We start from the raw sequence: 14,828 nt of genomic DNA on the forward strand, positions 1-14,828 counted from the left end.
TTTATTTCTGGTTTGTTTGAGTCTGTTTGGTCTGTGTGTGTCTCTTTGGGCTACGTGTGTCTCTTTGGGCTGTTTTGAGTCTTTTTGGAATGTGTATGTCTCTTTCGGCTGTTTGTGTTTCTTTGGACTGTGGGTGTCTCTTTTGGCTGCGGGTTGATTGGCAGAAGTATGTATTAACGAAGTTATAGTGGAGGGCGAGATGCTAGAGAAAAATCTAAGTTAACAAGGGTTTGTGACCGTAAAATTTTGTAAGAAAATTATGGAAAATACAATTCGTCGGTTCATAGGTCAAACTTAAGTCCAGGTATGGATTGAAAAATAAACTATTTCTGTAGAATCTGAGCTAATAAGGGTTTTTGATCATAAACTCCAGTTTTCTATAATCAAATTATAGAAAATATAGTTATATATCTCAAATGTGTAACTTAGGTCCATTCTCTGATTCAATTGTAGAAAAACACATGTGAGTTAGTTGAAATAAAAAAATTCTAACAATAAATGACTGAAAAATGTGTTGGGGGAGATGGTTTGATTCGCAGAAGGATTTATTAGCGAAGTTATAGTGGAGGGCGACAAAGTCTTCAAAGTCAAGGCTATAAGAAAAAAAAAGTTCTGGATATTTTTGTAAGTTTGTAGTTTACGCACTAATATCATATCATTAGCGATTCTATTTGAACTTTCTCCAAGTTGATCAATCAAATATGAAACTTAGGTCCATTCTCTGGTTCAAATGTAGAAAATCCCGTGTGGGTGAGTTGAAAAGAAATTTGTTATAACAAAAAATGACTGAAAAGTGTTTTGAAGGAGATGGCTTGATTGACAGAAGGATGTATTAGTAAAGTTATAGTGGAGAGCGACAATGTCTTCAAAGTAAAGGCTATAAGAAAAAAAAAAGTTCCGAAAATTTTTGTCGGTTTGTAGTTTTACGCACTAATATCGATATCAGTAATGATTCTATTTGAACTTTCTTCAAGTTGATCAAATTGGTCTCTAATCGGTTAATGATAAAAAAATAGTTTGGGACAAGAAAAAAAAACTAAAATAATGTCGTGAAATCATTTTCAACAATCAGAGAAGTTTTTTTTGTGTGTAAGTTTGTGTGTGTTTGTGTTAGTTGTTTGTGGGTGTGTGTAAGTTTTTTTTTGTGTGTGTAAGTTTTTTTTTGTTGGTGTAAATTTTTTTTTTGCGTGTTTCTGAGTTTTTATGTGTGTGTAAGTTTTTTTTTGTTTGTGTGTAAGTTTTTTTTTTTGTTTTAGTTTTTTTGTTTTTGTAATTTTTTGTTTTTATGTAAATTTTTGTGTTTGTGTAAATTTTGTGTGTGTGTGTAAGTTTTTGTGGGTGTGTAAGTTTTTGTGTTTGTGTAAGTTTTTTTGTGTGTGTGTGTAAGTTTTGTGTGTGTGTGTGTGTGTGTGTGTAAGTTTTTATGTGTGTGTGTGTAAGTTTCTGTGTGTGTGTGTGTAAGTTCTTGCGTGTGTGTGTAAGTTTTTGTGTGTGTGTAAGATTTTGCTAGTGTGAAAAAACTAAAATAATGTTTTGATTGCCTTTCCTTGGCACCTTTCCAAACGAGCGGGGATTCCCCACTGGTTCCTACACATTGCAAAAAAGTGAGCAGTACGAAAACTCCACGTTTTCAAGCAGACTGGTTTTTTAGACAACACCCATTTTTAGGGACCAATCAGAGACAGCGGCACCCACAGATATGACACACACAGAGACGAGACACGCACAGACACGACACACAAACAGAGTCATAGTGAGAGAGATATCCAAAAAGTTGGGTTGATCTAGGTTCACTTAAAGTGGGGCGCCACTCTAAGTGAACCTAGATCAACCCTTTTTGGATATCTCTCTCACTATGACTCTGTTTGTGTGTCGTGTCTGTGCGTGTCTCCGGATCCGGAACTTTTTTTTTCTTATAGCCTTGACTTTGAAGACATTGTCGCCCTCCACTATAACTTCGCTAATACATCCTTCTGTCAATCAAGCCATCTCCCCCAAAACACTTTTAAGTCAGATCTTGTTATATAAATTTTTATTTCAACTCTCCCACTCGGGATTTTCTACATTTGAACCAGAGAATTGACCTAAGTTTAACATTTGATTGATTAACTTGGAGAAAGTTCAAATAGAATCGTTACTGATATGATATTAGTGCGTAAACTACAAACTTACAAAAATATCCAGAACTTTTTTTCTTATAGCCTTGACTTTGAAGACTGTCGCCCTCCACTATAACTTCGCTAATACATCCTTCTGCCAATCAAGCCATCTCCCCCAAAACACTTTTCAGTCATTTCTTGTTAAAAATTTTTTATTTCAACTCACCCACACGGGTTTCTCTACATTTGAACCAAAGAATGGAACTAAGTTTCACATTTGAACGATAGAATTGTATTTTCCATAATTTTCTTATAGGAAACTAGAGTTTATGATCAAAAACCCTTATTAGCTCAGATTCTACAGAAATAGTTTATTTTTCGATCCATACCTGGACTCAAGTTTCACCTATGAACCTACGAATTGTATTTTCCATAATTTTCTTACAAAAGTTTACGATCAAAAACCCTTATTAACTTAGATTTTCCTCTAGCAACTCGCCCTCCACTATAACTTCGCTAATACATACTTCTGCCAATCAACCCGCAGCCCAAAGAGACACCCACAGTCCAAAGAAACACAAACAGCCGAAAGAGACATACACAGTCCAAAAAGACTCAAAACAGCCCAAAGAGACACACATATCCCAAAGAGACACATACAGACCAAAAAGACTCAAACACCCCAAAAAGAAACACAGTCCAACGAGACACACACAGCCTAAAGAGACACACATCACAAAGAGACACCCACAGCCCAAAAAGACACATACATCTCAAAGAGACGCATATGGCCCAAATAGAAGCAAACATCCAACAAAGACACACACAGCCCAAAACGACACAGAAACAGTCAAAAGAGACACACACAGACCAAAAAAATTCAAACTGACCAAAGAGACACACAGCCCAAGGAGACACACACACAGGCTAAAGAGACACACACAGCCCGAAGAGACACACAAAGCCCAAAGAGACACACACAGCCCAAAAGAGACGAAAAAAAAACGCTCATACAGACACATACAGGCCAAAAAGACTCAAACTCCCCAAAGAGACACACATATACCAAAGAGACCCACACAGCCTAAATACACCCACAAAGAGCATAATGACTCAAACAGACCATAGAGACTAACATAGCCCACAGACACACACACTGCCCCCAGAGACACACACAGAGCAAAAAGATTCAAACTGCCCACAGAGACACACAGACTAAAGAGACACACACAGCCCAAAGATACACCACCGTGCTAAAGAGCCACACACAGCACGAATTGACAAAAACACATAGACACACACAGAACGAAGAGACAGACACAGCCCAAAGAGACACAGACAGACCACAAAAATTCAAACATCCCAAAAAGACACACATAGACCACAGAGACAAACAAGACACCTAAGAGACACAAACAGTCAAAAGAAACAAACACAGACCAAAATGACTCAAACAGCCCACAGAGACACACACATAGCCCAAAGACACACACACAGCCCAAAGAGACCCACACAGCCCAAAGAGACAAACACAGCCCAAAAAGACTCAAACAGCCCAAGGAGACACAAACAGAACAAAAAGACTCAAACATTACAACGAGACACACACCCCAAAGAAACGCACAAAGCCCAAAGAAACACACACAGCCCAAAGAGACACAAACACCCCAAAGAGACAAACACAGACCAAAAAGACACAAACAGCACAAACAGACACACAAACAGACCAAAAAGACTCAAACAGCAAAAAGAGACACACAACCCAAAGAGACACAAACAGCCTCAAGAGACACAAACAGCTCAAAGAGACACAGACAGCCCAAAGAGAAACACAACCCAAGGAGACAAAAAACAGACCTAAAAGACTCAAACAGCCCAAAGAGACACATACAGATCAAAAAGACTCAGACACCCCAAACAGACACACAGACCAACGAGACACACACAGCATAAGGAGAAACACATCACAAAGAGACACCCACAGCTCAAAAGAGACACATACAGCTCAAAGAGACGTACACGGCCCAAAGAGACGCACACATCCTACAGAGAGACACAAAGCCTAAAACGACACAAACAGCCAAAAGACACACACACACAGACCATAAAGATTCAAACTGCCCAAAGAGACACACAACCTAAAGAGACACACACAGCCCAAAGAGACACGCACAGGCTAAAGAGACATACAAACAGTCCGAAGAGACACACAAAACCCAAAGAGACACACATACACAGCCAAAAGAGACAAAAAACGCCCATACAGACACATACATACCAAAAAGATTCAAACACCCCAAAGAGACACACATTGCCCAAAGAGACACACATGGCCTCTAAGAGACACAAACAGCCAAAAGAAACACACACAGACCAAAATGACTCAAACAGCCTAAGAGACACAGACAGCTCAAAGAGATGCACACGACCCAAAGAGACGCACACATTCAACAGAGACAGACAAAGCCCAAAGCGACACAAAAAGCCAAAGGAGACACACATAGACCAAAAAGATTCAAACTGCCCAAAGAGCCACTCGGCCTAAAGAGACACACACAGCCCAAAGAGACACACACACAGGCTAAAGAGACACACACAGCCCGAAGAGACACACAAAGCCTAAAGAGACACACAGCCCAAAGAGACAAAAAACGCCCATACAGACACATACAGACCAACAGATTCAAACATCCCAAAAAGACACACACACATTGCCAAAAGAGACACAAACGGCCTCTAAGAGACAAAAACCGAACAAAGAAATACACAAAGACCAAAATGATTCAAACAGGCAAAAGAGACACACAAAGCCCAAAAGAAATACAAAACAGCCCAAAGAGACACAAACAGCCCAAAGAGACAAAAACACAGCCCAAAAAGACTCAAACAGCCCAAAGAGACACAAACAGATCAAAAAGACTCAAACAGTCCAACGAGACACACAGCCCAAAGAGACTCACAAAGCCCAAAGAAACACACACAGCCCAAAGAGACGCACAAAGCCCAAAGCGACAAACACAGACCAAAAAGACTCAAACAGCCCAAAGAGACACACAAACAGACCAAAAAGACTCAAACAGCCCAAAGAGATACACAGCCCAAAGTGACACACACAGCCTCAAGAGACACAAACAGCTCAAAGAGACACAGACAGCCCAAATAGAAACACAACCCAAAGAGACAAACACCGACCTAAAAGACACAAACAGCCCAAAGAGACACTTACAGACCAAAAAGACTCAGACACCCCAAAAAAAGAAACACAATCCAACGAGACACACACAGCCTAAAGAGACAAACATCACAAAGAGACACCCACAACCCAAAGAGACACATACAGCTCAAAGAGACGTACACGGCCCAAAGAGATGCACACATCCAACAGAGAGACACAAAGCCCAAAACGACACAAACAGTCAACAGAGACACACACAGACCATAAAGATTCAAACTGCCCAAAGAGACACACAGCCTAAAGAGACACACACAGCCCAAAGAGACACACACAGGCTAAAGAGACATACACACAGTCCGAAGAGACACACAAAGCCCAAAGAGACACCACACTGCCAAAATAGAAAAAAAACGCCCATACAGACACATTCATACCAAAAAGATGCAAACATCCCCAAAGAGACACACATTGCCCAAAGAGACACAAACAGCCAAAAGAAACACACACAGACCAAAATGACTCAAACAGCCCAAGAGACACATACAGCTCAAGGAGATGCACACGGCCCAAAGAGACGCACACATCCAACAGAGACACACAAAGCCCAACACGACACAAAAAGCCAAAAGAGACACACACAGACCAAACAGTAGGAGCATCAATTCTAGTATACTTGACTTATTGTATCGGAATACTGTCACCTTAATTCTCTGTATTTAGAGGTAATATCCATTGACACAGCAAGGCAATAATCCTCGCACGGGGAGGGGGAAGGGTTTTACGAGTTTCCACTAGGAGCATAAATTCTATTATACTTGACTTATTGTATCGGAATACTATCACCTTAATTCTCTGTATTTAGAGGTAATATCCATTGTCATAGCTAGGCAATAATCCTAGCGCGGGGAGGGGGAAGGGTTTTAAGAGATTCCACTAGGAGTATCAATTCTAGTATACTTGACTTATTGTATCGGAATACTATCATCCTAATTCTCTGTATTTAGAGGTAATATCCATTGTCACAGCTAGGCAATAATCCTAGTGCGGGAGAGGGGGAAGGGTTTTACGAATTTCCACTAGGAGCATAAATTCTATTATACTTGACTTATTGTATCGGAATAATATCACCTTAATTCTCTGTATTTAGAGGTACAGCCAGGCAATAATCCTAGCGCGGGGAGGGGGAAGGGCTTTACGAGCTTCCACTAGGAGCATAAATTCTATTATGCTTGAATTATTGTATTGGAATACTATCACCTTCTCCCCCCTGCCCTCGGAAATGTGGGAACGAAGGGTCTCTGAGCCTTCCCCTTGATGCAGATGTTTTCCCTCCAAAATTGACCCCTCCCTGCCCTCAGAAATTGGGGAACGAAGGGAACGTTAGATCCTATTTTAAATTGACAATACTTATCAAACATCACTAGTGTATTATACAGATCACATATCTCATTACCCCTTTTTAAATGTTAATCAAATAATTCTGATTATAATGTCCAATTTTTTGTCTGCTTTTCAAAATGTTCGTATTTGTTTAGAATGAAGTGTTTTTTATAGCAGATACCCCCCGTGCAACTGAACCCCCCATGTAACTGAACCCCTGTATAATTGAAACCCCGTACAACTGAATCTCCGTGCTACTCGACCCCATTTAACTAATCCCCGTGTAACTGAATCCGTATGTACCTGAACCCTCGTGCAAGTCAACCCTCGTGCAACTCAACTCCCTCAAAACACTTTTCGGCCATTTCATGTTATTTTTTTTTATTTCTAAACTCTTTAAAATTGATAACACTGTGCAAATCATCACCTGTGTATTATACAGTACACATTCATTCCATCTCCTCCAAAACCCTTTTTGATCATTTCTTGTTAAAATTATCCAATCACTAATTACCCCTTTTTTTCTCCACCTTCAAATGTTCCTTTAGTACCTACGCAATTAGATCCCCCAGTTAGCACTAAGATGTAAATTGAGTAATCCTCTCACAATAACGAACCGAAACCAGATTATACCCACTTAACCAGATCAAAAAATGGCGGTCACACTAACTTGATTAGTAATTGGATTCAGATATACTATGAATGGACTTTCAGTCCTACATTCACGGGTTTCTGCAAAGTGTTATGGGCTTCATTGAAAAAATACCAGTTTAAAAAAAATAATAATAAATAAACATGTATCCATGAGTTTGACCTCCAAAAAATGAATGTCATAATAGAAAACCCGTCTGCCAACCCATGTAGAGTTCATTGTAATAGGCAAATGACCCGTGGTAAGGCATATTACGCAATCACTGGTGAAAGTACTAGATAGCTTACTACTAATGTTGAACAAAAAGATTCTAACTTGTGGTTTTACCCCATGATATTGCCTCATATTTGTAGAATATTGAAAAACTGAGTGGCCTACGGGAGTTCAGTTGCACGAGGGTTCAGTTACACGAGGGTTCAATTACATGGGGGTTTAGTTGCACAAGGGGTCAGTTGCAATGGGGTTCAGTTGTACAAGTGTTCCGTTGCACGCACACCGTTGCGCTTGAATATAATTGTTTTTTTTTTTTTACAATTTATTACTATTGACGAAGCCATCTCTTTAATCACCTTTTGTTCCTGCTTATGAGGAGCGTTCTTTAATTGCCATTGTCGGTTTTTACTTACCTTTTTTTACTATTGGCAAGGATCGCTGTTTTCTTGCCATTTATTACTCTCGACAGAGATCGCTCTTTACTTACCATTCTTTACTCTCAATGAAGATTTCTTTAATTCTACCACTGAAAAATAGCATTAACATAGAAATCAGCGACATATTCAATAGAAAATAAAAACACTATGACATATATGATGTAGGAGGAACCACTAGGATCTTAGGATCATCCACACGGCCTGACCTTTGCCAAAGATCCACGACATCAACAAGGGACTTAGAAACCAACGGTTTGATTGTACGACTCACTATAAGCCCTTTTTTGTTTTCTGAAACAATAAACTTGGTATGTAATTTCAGCTGTCTAGCAACTAAATAAATAACTGTTATTTCTTGATAAGAAAACCCAGACAAAAATCTCATACTTTTAGTTGAACCAGAAGCAATATAATAATAAAAATATTTGTGAACGTCTTTTTTGAATTTTTGTCGTACTTCCCAGGAAAGTTCTGGAGAAACATTGAAGCCCAGACCACGCCAAACGGGATTAGGCAAAACTTCAACTGGGGCTTTATTACCTTTCCCATTCTTACCAAGGCCACCACCTTGCCATCCAAGTTTGCATAGAAGCTCTTCTCCTTTTTTAGTTCCCGTCCTTTTTCTTGAGTGTTCATTTTCCGTTGCATTCCTTCCCTTCCCTCCTTTATACTTTTGTACTCTAGTTAGATCCTGTTTTGAAACTATATCACAATTATTCACATCAGAAATGTCATGTACGGTGAAGTGATGTTTCTTTAAGTACTTGTAAGCATAAGTGTAAGTTCTAGCCTGAACTTCAGTTGCTTTAAAAGTAAATTTAGCTGAGAGTACTTGATATTCATCAATAAAAATATCGCATATCTGCCCATCATCAACGTCTCTTCTAGTAGAAAAAAATTTGTATTTCCCAGCTCTAGCTGATGCGTAAAGTATTTGCTTTTCTGAACATAATCCATCTACATTTGTTTGTTCAAAAATGATGAAATCTTTCAAATAAGGAAAATCAGTGGGGAAATAGTCAATGCTAATCAAAGTATTTTCTCTTGAGGCAATTTCAGACGGAATTTCTGGGGAAATGTCATGGTTTCCCAAATCTTTGTAAACAGAGAATTTCTTAAATCTTGCTCTATAATCGTTTTTGATAAGTGCTTTTACATCATTAGTTTTTGTCCTAAAGTCAGGTTTGGATCTTGCTGCTTCAGTGACATTTTCAGGTATGTTTACTAGAAAACCATCATAATTTATCAAATCTTTGTGCCGTGAAATTTTTTTTGTATTGCTATAATTTGTCCTATAATTGGACATGATTCTTGTAACATGAGCTTCAGCAGTATTTCCAACTGATGCAGAAACTTGACCTGTGTTTCCATGAGGTTTTGTTCTAAATTCGGCCGGTATTTCACTTCCCATTTCATTTAAAATTTTCATGAAATCATCAGGATAGGTACATCCAAAAAAATGAACATTCACGAATGCCCGAGATAGACATAATAGTCGATCGTATGGAAACGTATCCCAGTGTAATGTCAAAAACCGTTCCCGTAGGCTCCATTGTTTATCCGTCTCAAAATTATTACGTAATCTACTTATTTTGTCCATGATCTAATCTAAAAATAAAAGAAGTAAATAGGTACATAATACTTCAAAATTTAAAGAAGTTGTCATCTAGGACACACGAAAACAATTTGCTCTGAAAAATCAAATTGCCTTGTAATCTCTTAAGAAAAAGTAATCCCGTTAGAAACTAAAATGAAATATTTTTCCAATTTCACGTTTTTAAATCCACAATGTGTGAACAAAATTATTAAAGCGCCAGAATTTTCCATTTTAGCGGTTTTAGTAGAAATTCAATACATGAATATTACGATTTAGTCTATTTGAATAAATTTTGATGAAGCAAAGCAAACTTCTTAATATTAATTTGTTTTATATTATCATAGACAGCGCACTAGCGCTGCCTAAGTAAAGAGCAATATGGGCAGAATGTATCTTTTTTTGTTTTTTTCTGACCAAGGCACTTCGTATAGAAGGAGTTGTACAATTTTCGAGAGGGGCTCGTTCGATTAGAAATTGAAAGTTCAAGTGCTTTTTTTAAGAGTCACAAGTGATTGGAGGACAACCTGCCTCCCCTGATCCCTTTATTTCTCCAAACACATCCAATAAAAACTTTGAGATAGCTTTTTTGTTCAGCATAGTTGAAAGGTCTAGTAGCATGTCTTTGGGGATCCCCCGAGCCCTCAGGACAAGGGCTATAAGTTTTACTAGTTGCCAATTATTAACATATAAGGTTCTTATGCAAGGGGTCGTATAAACTCCGGAGGGGGGCTTATTCGATTGGAAATCAGCAGTTTTAGTGCCCTTTTTAAGAGTCAAAAGTGATCGAAGGCAACTAACCCCATCCCACATCCTTTTTTTCCCCAAACGTATCCGATAGAAGTTCTATTCAAAATAGTCCAAAGATCATATAACAAGACCTTCGGGGTTGAATCAACTCCCCAGAGGCTTGGGCCAAGGGTTGTAAGTTATTCCCCTTGGACATATGAGATTTTTATGGAAGGAGTGGTTGTATAAACTTTAGAGGAGGCTCATTTGATTGGAAATTCTAAGTTCTAGTTGCCTATTAAGAGTCAAAAGTGATGGAGGACAACTAGCCCCCTTACTGGTGCCGTCTTTTCCCCAAACATATCAGATCGAAATTGAGAGATAGCCATGTTGTTCAAAATAGAGGGGTGACACAACCCCTCAGAGCCCAGGGACAAAGGTTGTAAGTTATACCATAGGGCATATAAGGTTTTAATGGAATGGGCGGCCGTATAAACTTCGGGTGTTGCTCTTTTGAATGAAAATTGGAAGCTCTAGTGCCCTTTTTATTTGTCAAAAGTGATAGGAGGTAAGCCACCCCCTCCCCTCCCACGCCCATCATTTCCCAAATACATACAATCAAAAGTTTTAGACAGCTATTTTGTTCAGCATTGTTGAAAAGTCAAGTCATTATGCCTTTTGGGATGTCAACCCCCCACAGCTCTCAGGGAAAGGCCTATAAGTTAGCCAATGTGTTCATTGTTTACATATAGTATATGCTATTGAGAAAGGTGGGGACCTTTACTTTCGAAAAAGCCGAAGGGCATTCAGGGGAGCCTTTTAGAGAATATTGAGGGGAGTGTAGAACTAAACCAAAACACTGTATGTGCATACGGGTTGTTAAAAGGGTGTAACTCGGGAATGACTGAGTATGTTAATTTGGGACTTTCAGGAAATGATAAGGGAGATGAACAATCGACCAAAAAGGCAATATTTGCCCGCTACTGCTACTACTACTGCTGCTCCCACTACTACTACCATTACTACCACTAAAACTACTGCTGCGAATACTACCAAGGCTGAGGATATTGAAATGGCCATTTGCGGAAACGTTGAGGGGAAATTTGAACTAAATCAAAACATACTATTTGCATACAGATTGCTAATACAGGCGTATCAGCAATATTTTCAGAATGGCTTACCGTATTAAGATGAAATTTCTAGGGCATCATGAGTGGGATGTTCATCTGACCAAAAGGCAGCTTGCACCCGCTATTCCTGCTACTACTACAGCTGCTACTAAAGCTAAGGGCATTAAGGCGACAAATTCGGGGAATATTGAAACTGTATTGAACAAAGATACACACTATGCCCACATAGTTGATGTTATTAAGTTGAAACTTTCAGCATGTTTGGAAGGGAATGTTGAAGAAAACCAAAGGTGCTATGCGAACACTGCTACTACTACTGCTACCACAACTTATGCTACTATGCAAGCTAAGGGTATCAATCAATCAATCATTTTATTAATACTAAACTCTAATACAAACGTAAAGAAAAATTTTTTGGCCCAAGAAGCTTGGCTTGTTGTGGGCCTTGGCTATTAAGGTGAAGTTTTCAAGGAATATTTAAGCGGATGTTGAACTAAATCAAAACAAACTATGAGCATGTAGATTGTCAAAAGGATGACAAAGCATTATCTCAAGAATGGCTTACATTATTAAGTTAGACCTTTCAGGTTAAATTGTGGTGGATTTTGAACTAACCAGAAGGTACAATGTGCACGTTATTAATATCACCGTTACAGTTACTGTAAATAATGATGCTAAGAGTATTAAGGTGAAACTTTTACTAAACGTTTAGGGGGAGTTTCAATTGAACGAAAAAATTGTATTCATGCAGGTTTTCAAAAGGACGTATAAGCAATATCATTGGCAGCACCGCTCTATCATAACTAGCAATATCATTGATACTTTTAAAGGATGTAATTTGATTGGAAATTAAAAGTTCTAGTTCCCCTTTTGGGAGTCAAAAGTGATTGGAGGGCGAGTAGCCCTCATCCCATTAATTTTCCAAACAGGACGGATCAAAATTGACAGTAATTTTGTTCAGCATAGTTGAACGGTCCAGTAACTTTGTCCCTAGGGAAATTTAGTATGTCCAACCCCCACAGTTATGCGATTTGCCCATTATGCCTTAAAACTAAATGTTGCTTTTAGGCACTGTGTGTATGCTGTTCGCCAATAACAGATCTCAGCAAAATCCCAAGAACGACTGAGAGTATTAATTTGAAACTTTCAAGGATGCTACTATTACTACTTCTGCTTTTACAATTTAACTAAATCAAAAGAGTTTAAGTGTATCCACGTTGTCAAAGAGCATAGATAGAATTTTTTGGAATTGTATTAATTTTTATTTTATATATATATATATATATATATATATATATATATATATATATATATATATATATATATATATATATATATATATATATATATATATATATATATATATATATATATATATATATATATATATATATATATATATATATATATATATATATATATATATATATATATATATATATATATATATATATATATATATATATATATATATATAGAGGTATAAAACTAAATTAAACAATACTATTTGTATCAAGATTTTCAAAATGGTGCATGTTGTTAAAAATTGTTGAAAAAGTTTCCCAAACATGTAAATAGCAAGCCAAACTATTCATTCTTATAGAAAAATGGAAAAGAAATAACATATAATTTTCGTTGAAAACAAAATACATTTTAAATATTTTCACATTTTTAACTTTAATAAATGAAAAAAATATTAAGGCTTTGAGGAATACATATCAGTATGTGAATATCAAACTGATAATCCGCGTTCATTTGTTGTTTTTTTTTTGTTATTTTTTCAGTAAAATGCAATTATGTTCTGGTCTTGAGAAAGCATGGGTGTTGTCAGCCCTACTCAGGTTAATTTCTGCTCGTTTTGAATTTGACTCGCTTATTTATTGTAATTTTTGTTCGTTTACGTTTTCGTTTATTCATTAATGGTGATTTGTGATGGTTTTACGCTTGGAAGATTATTTGAGTTTATTTCTGCTCATTTTGGTATAATGGAGCTGTTTCCTTTTCTTTGAAAAACTTATTTTGTGGAAGAAATTTCTAAATAAATCTTGTCGAAAGACAAGTGTGTTGCATCATCCTGCATATGAGGATTTATTTTAGAGTGTCAGTTACTATGGGCTAAAGTGCGTTTTTGCTATAACTCTTATAGTAAAGATTGGGCGATAGGGTGCTTACGCCTGTCTTTAAGCCCAAGATATAAACTAAAAATATGCGTGCATGAATATTTGAAACCAATAAATTGCCAATGTACCAATTTTGGTTACTTTTCATATTGCAGCATCAAGCGTTTTGAGAAGGACTTTTTGAAATTGCTATTTAGAATTGCTTTGGGGTGGAATTGGTTCTTTACTATAAAATTACCATGGCTGAAAAACCCCATGCATAAGATTTGCAGTCCCCTGCCTTCCCCTGATAACAAGGAAAATCTTTGTTTATTTGTAGTATTGATGTGCCCTCTATTCCTCCTTTTTTTTCCTCCGCTGCTAGCGGGGCCAACTGGAACATCATAGAGAGCTGTTTAAGAGATTATTTCAAAGAACTTTGCTATATCTGCGTAATTTTGTAATTAACAAAGCATGATATTTATCAGTTATTGACAAAAAACTATATCTTCATATACAATATGTTGAATAACGTCTTAATTGTTGGTAACAACCATAAATGACGTCGTAGTAAAACTCTACGGTGACGTCAGTTGCAGTACCAATATAAAACGCTAAATAGAAAAGGTCAACTTAGTAGTTTAAGTTGGTAAGTCGTGAAAACGTAATGTGTCAAGTAAGCTATTTAAGAATGAACTTAGTAATGATGTGTGTCTCGATGATCTTGAGATCAATCTTGGTGAATGGCTATGTAGAAAAGTATCGTTGATAAAGTTTAATGGTATAAAAGTAGTCGTCGAAACTCTCCGGCCAACTCAAATGGGAAACAGCAAAAGAGATAGTTTAGAAATGGTCAAGCATAGAGCTTCTATTATGGAGGAATTCTTGAGACTACACTTAACCATATACCATTAATTGCATTCATATAATACTTTCTGCTCTCGTAGGTAATTTGCTATACTTTCTTCGGCTACATTTCCTTGTTAGAGAACATTTATTGTCAACATTTCAACAGTGACAGTTTTCAGGATATTTACCGCATACATTCAATTTTATTAACCCATTTTTTAGGTTACATTATATGGTTTGAGAATAAACACAGTAACATTTTTTAGCATATCAGAGATATAATACATCAATAAAAGGAAAAAAATACGATAACAATAATTATACGGGTTTCCTTAGTTAAACTGATTACTTTTCTCAATGACAACTTCTACTACTTCTGTATATAACACAGTCATCAGCAAAAACAAACGAAAATCATTTAATTTAACAGCGACCATTGAAGATGCATATAAAGCAAATGAATGAATATCG

The 14,828-nt window shown here is 37.2% G+C and overlaps 2 protein-coding genes across 2 annotated transcripts in view; one reads left to right on the plus strand and one right to left on the minus strand.

Moving 5' to 3' along the window:
• LOC148955616 (DNA polymerase kappa-like) overlaps window positions 1–14,828 on the plus strand; it is a 68,208-nt gene that overhangs the window by 21,820 nt on the left and 31,560 nt on the right. The gene's annotated exons all lie outside the window — the stretch shown is intronic.
• On the minus strand, window positions 8,102–9,556 carry LOC148955617 (uncharacterized). Its single transcript, XM_089105038.1, has one exon. The coding sequence runs from the start codon at window positions 9,554–9,556 to the stop codon at window positions 8,102–8,104; it is 1,455 nt and encodes a 484-aa protein (XP_088961164.1).

This window comes from Artemia sp. Qi Xiang Cuo, chromosome 2, assembly GCF_049724085.1.
Source record: "Artemia sp. Qi Xiang Cuo chromosome 2, ASM4972408v1, whole genome shotgun sequence".
In the NCBI taxonomy this organism is placed as follows: Eukaryota; Metazoa; Arthropoda; class Branchiopoda; order Anostraca; family Artemiidae; genus Artemia; species Artemia sp. Qi Xiang Cuo.

Bases quoted from the DNA above. Each gene is read 5' to 3' on its own strand.
- LOC148955617 (XM_089105038.1), bottom strand. From the start codon at position 9,556: ATGGACAAAATAAGTAGATTACGTAATAATTTTGAGACGGATAAACAA.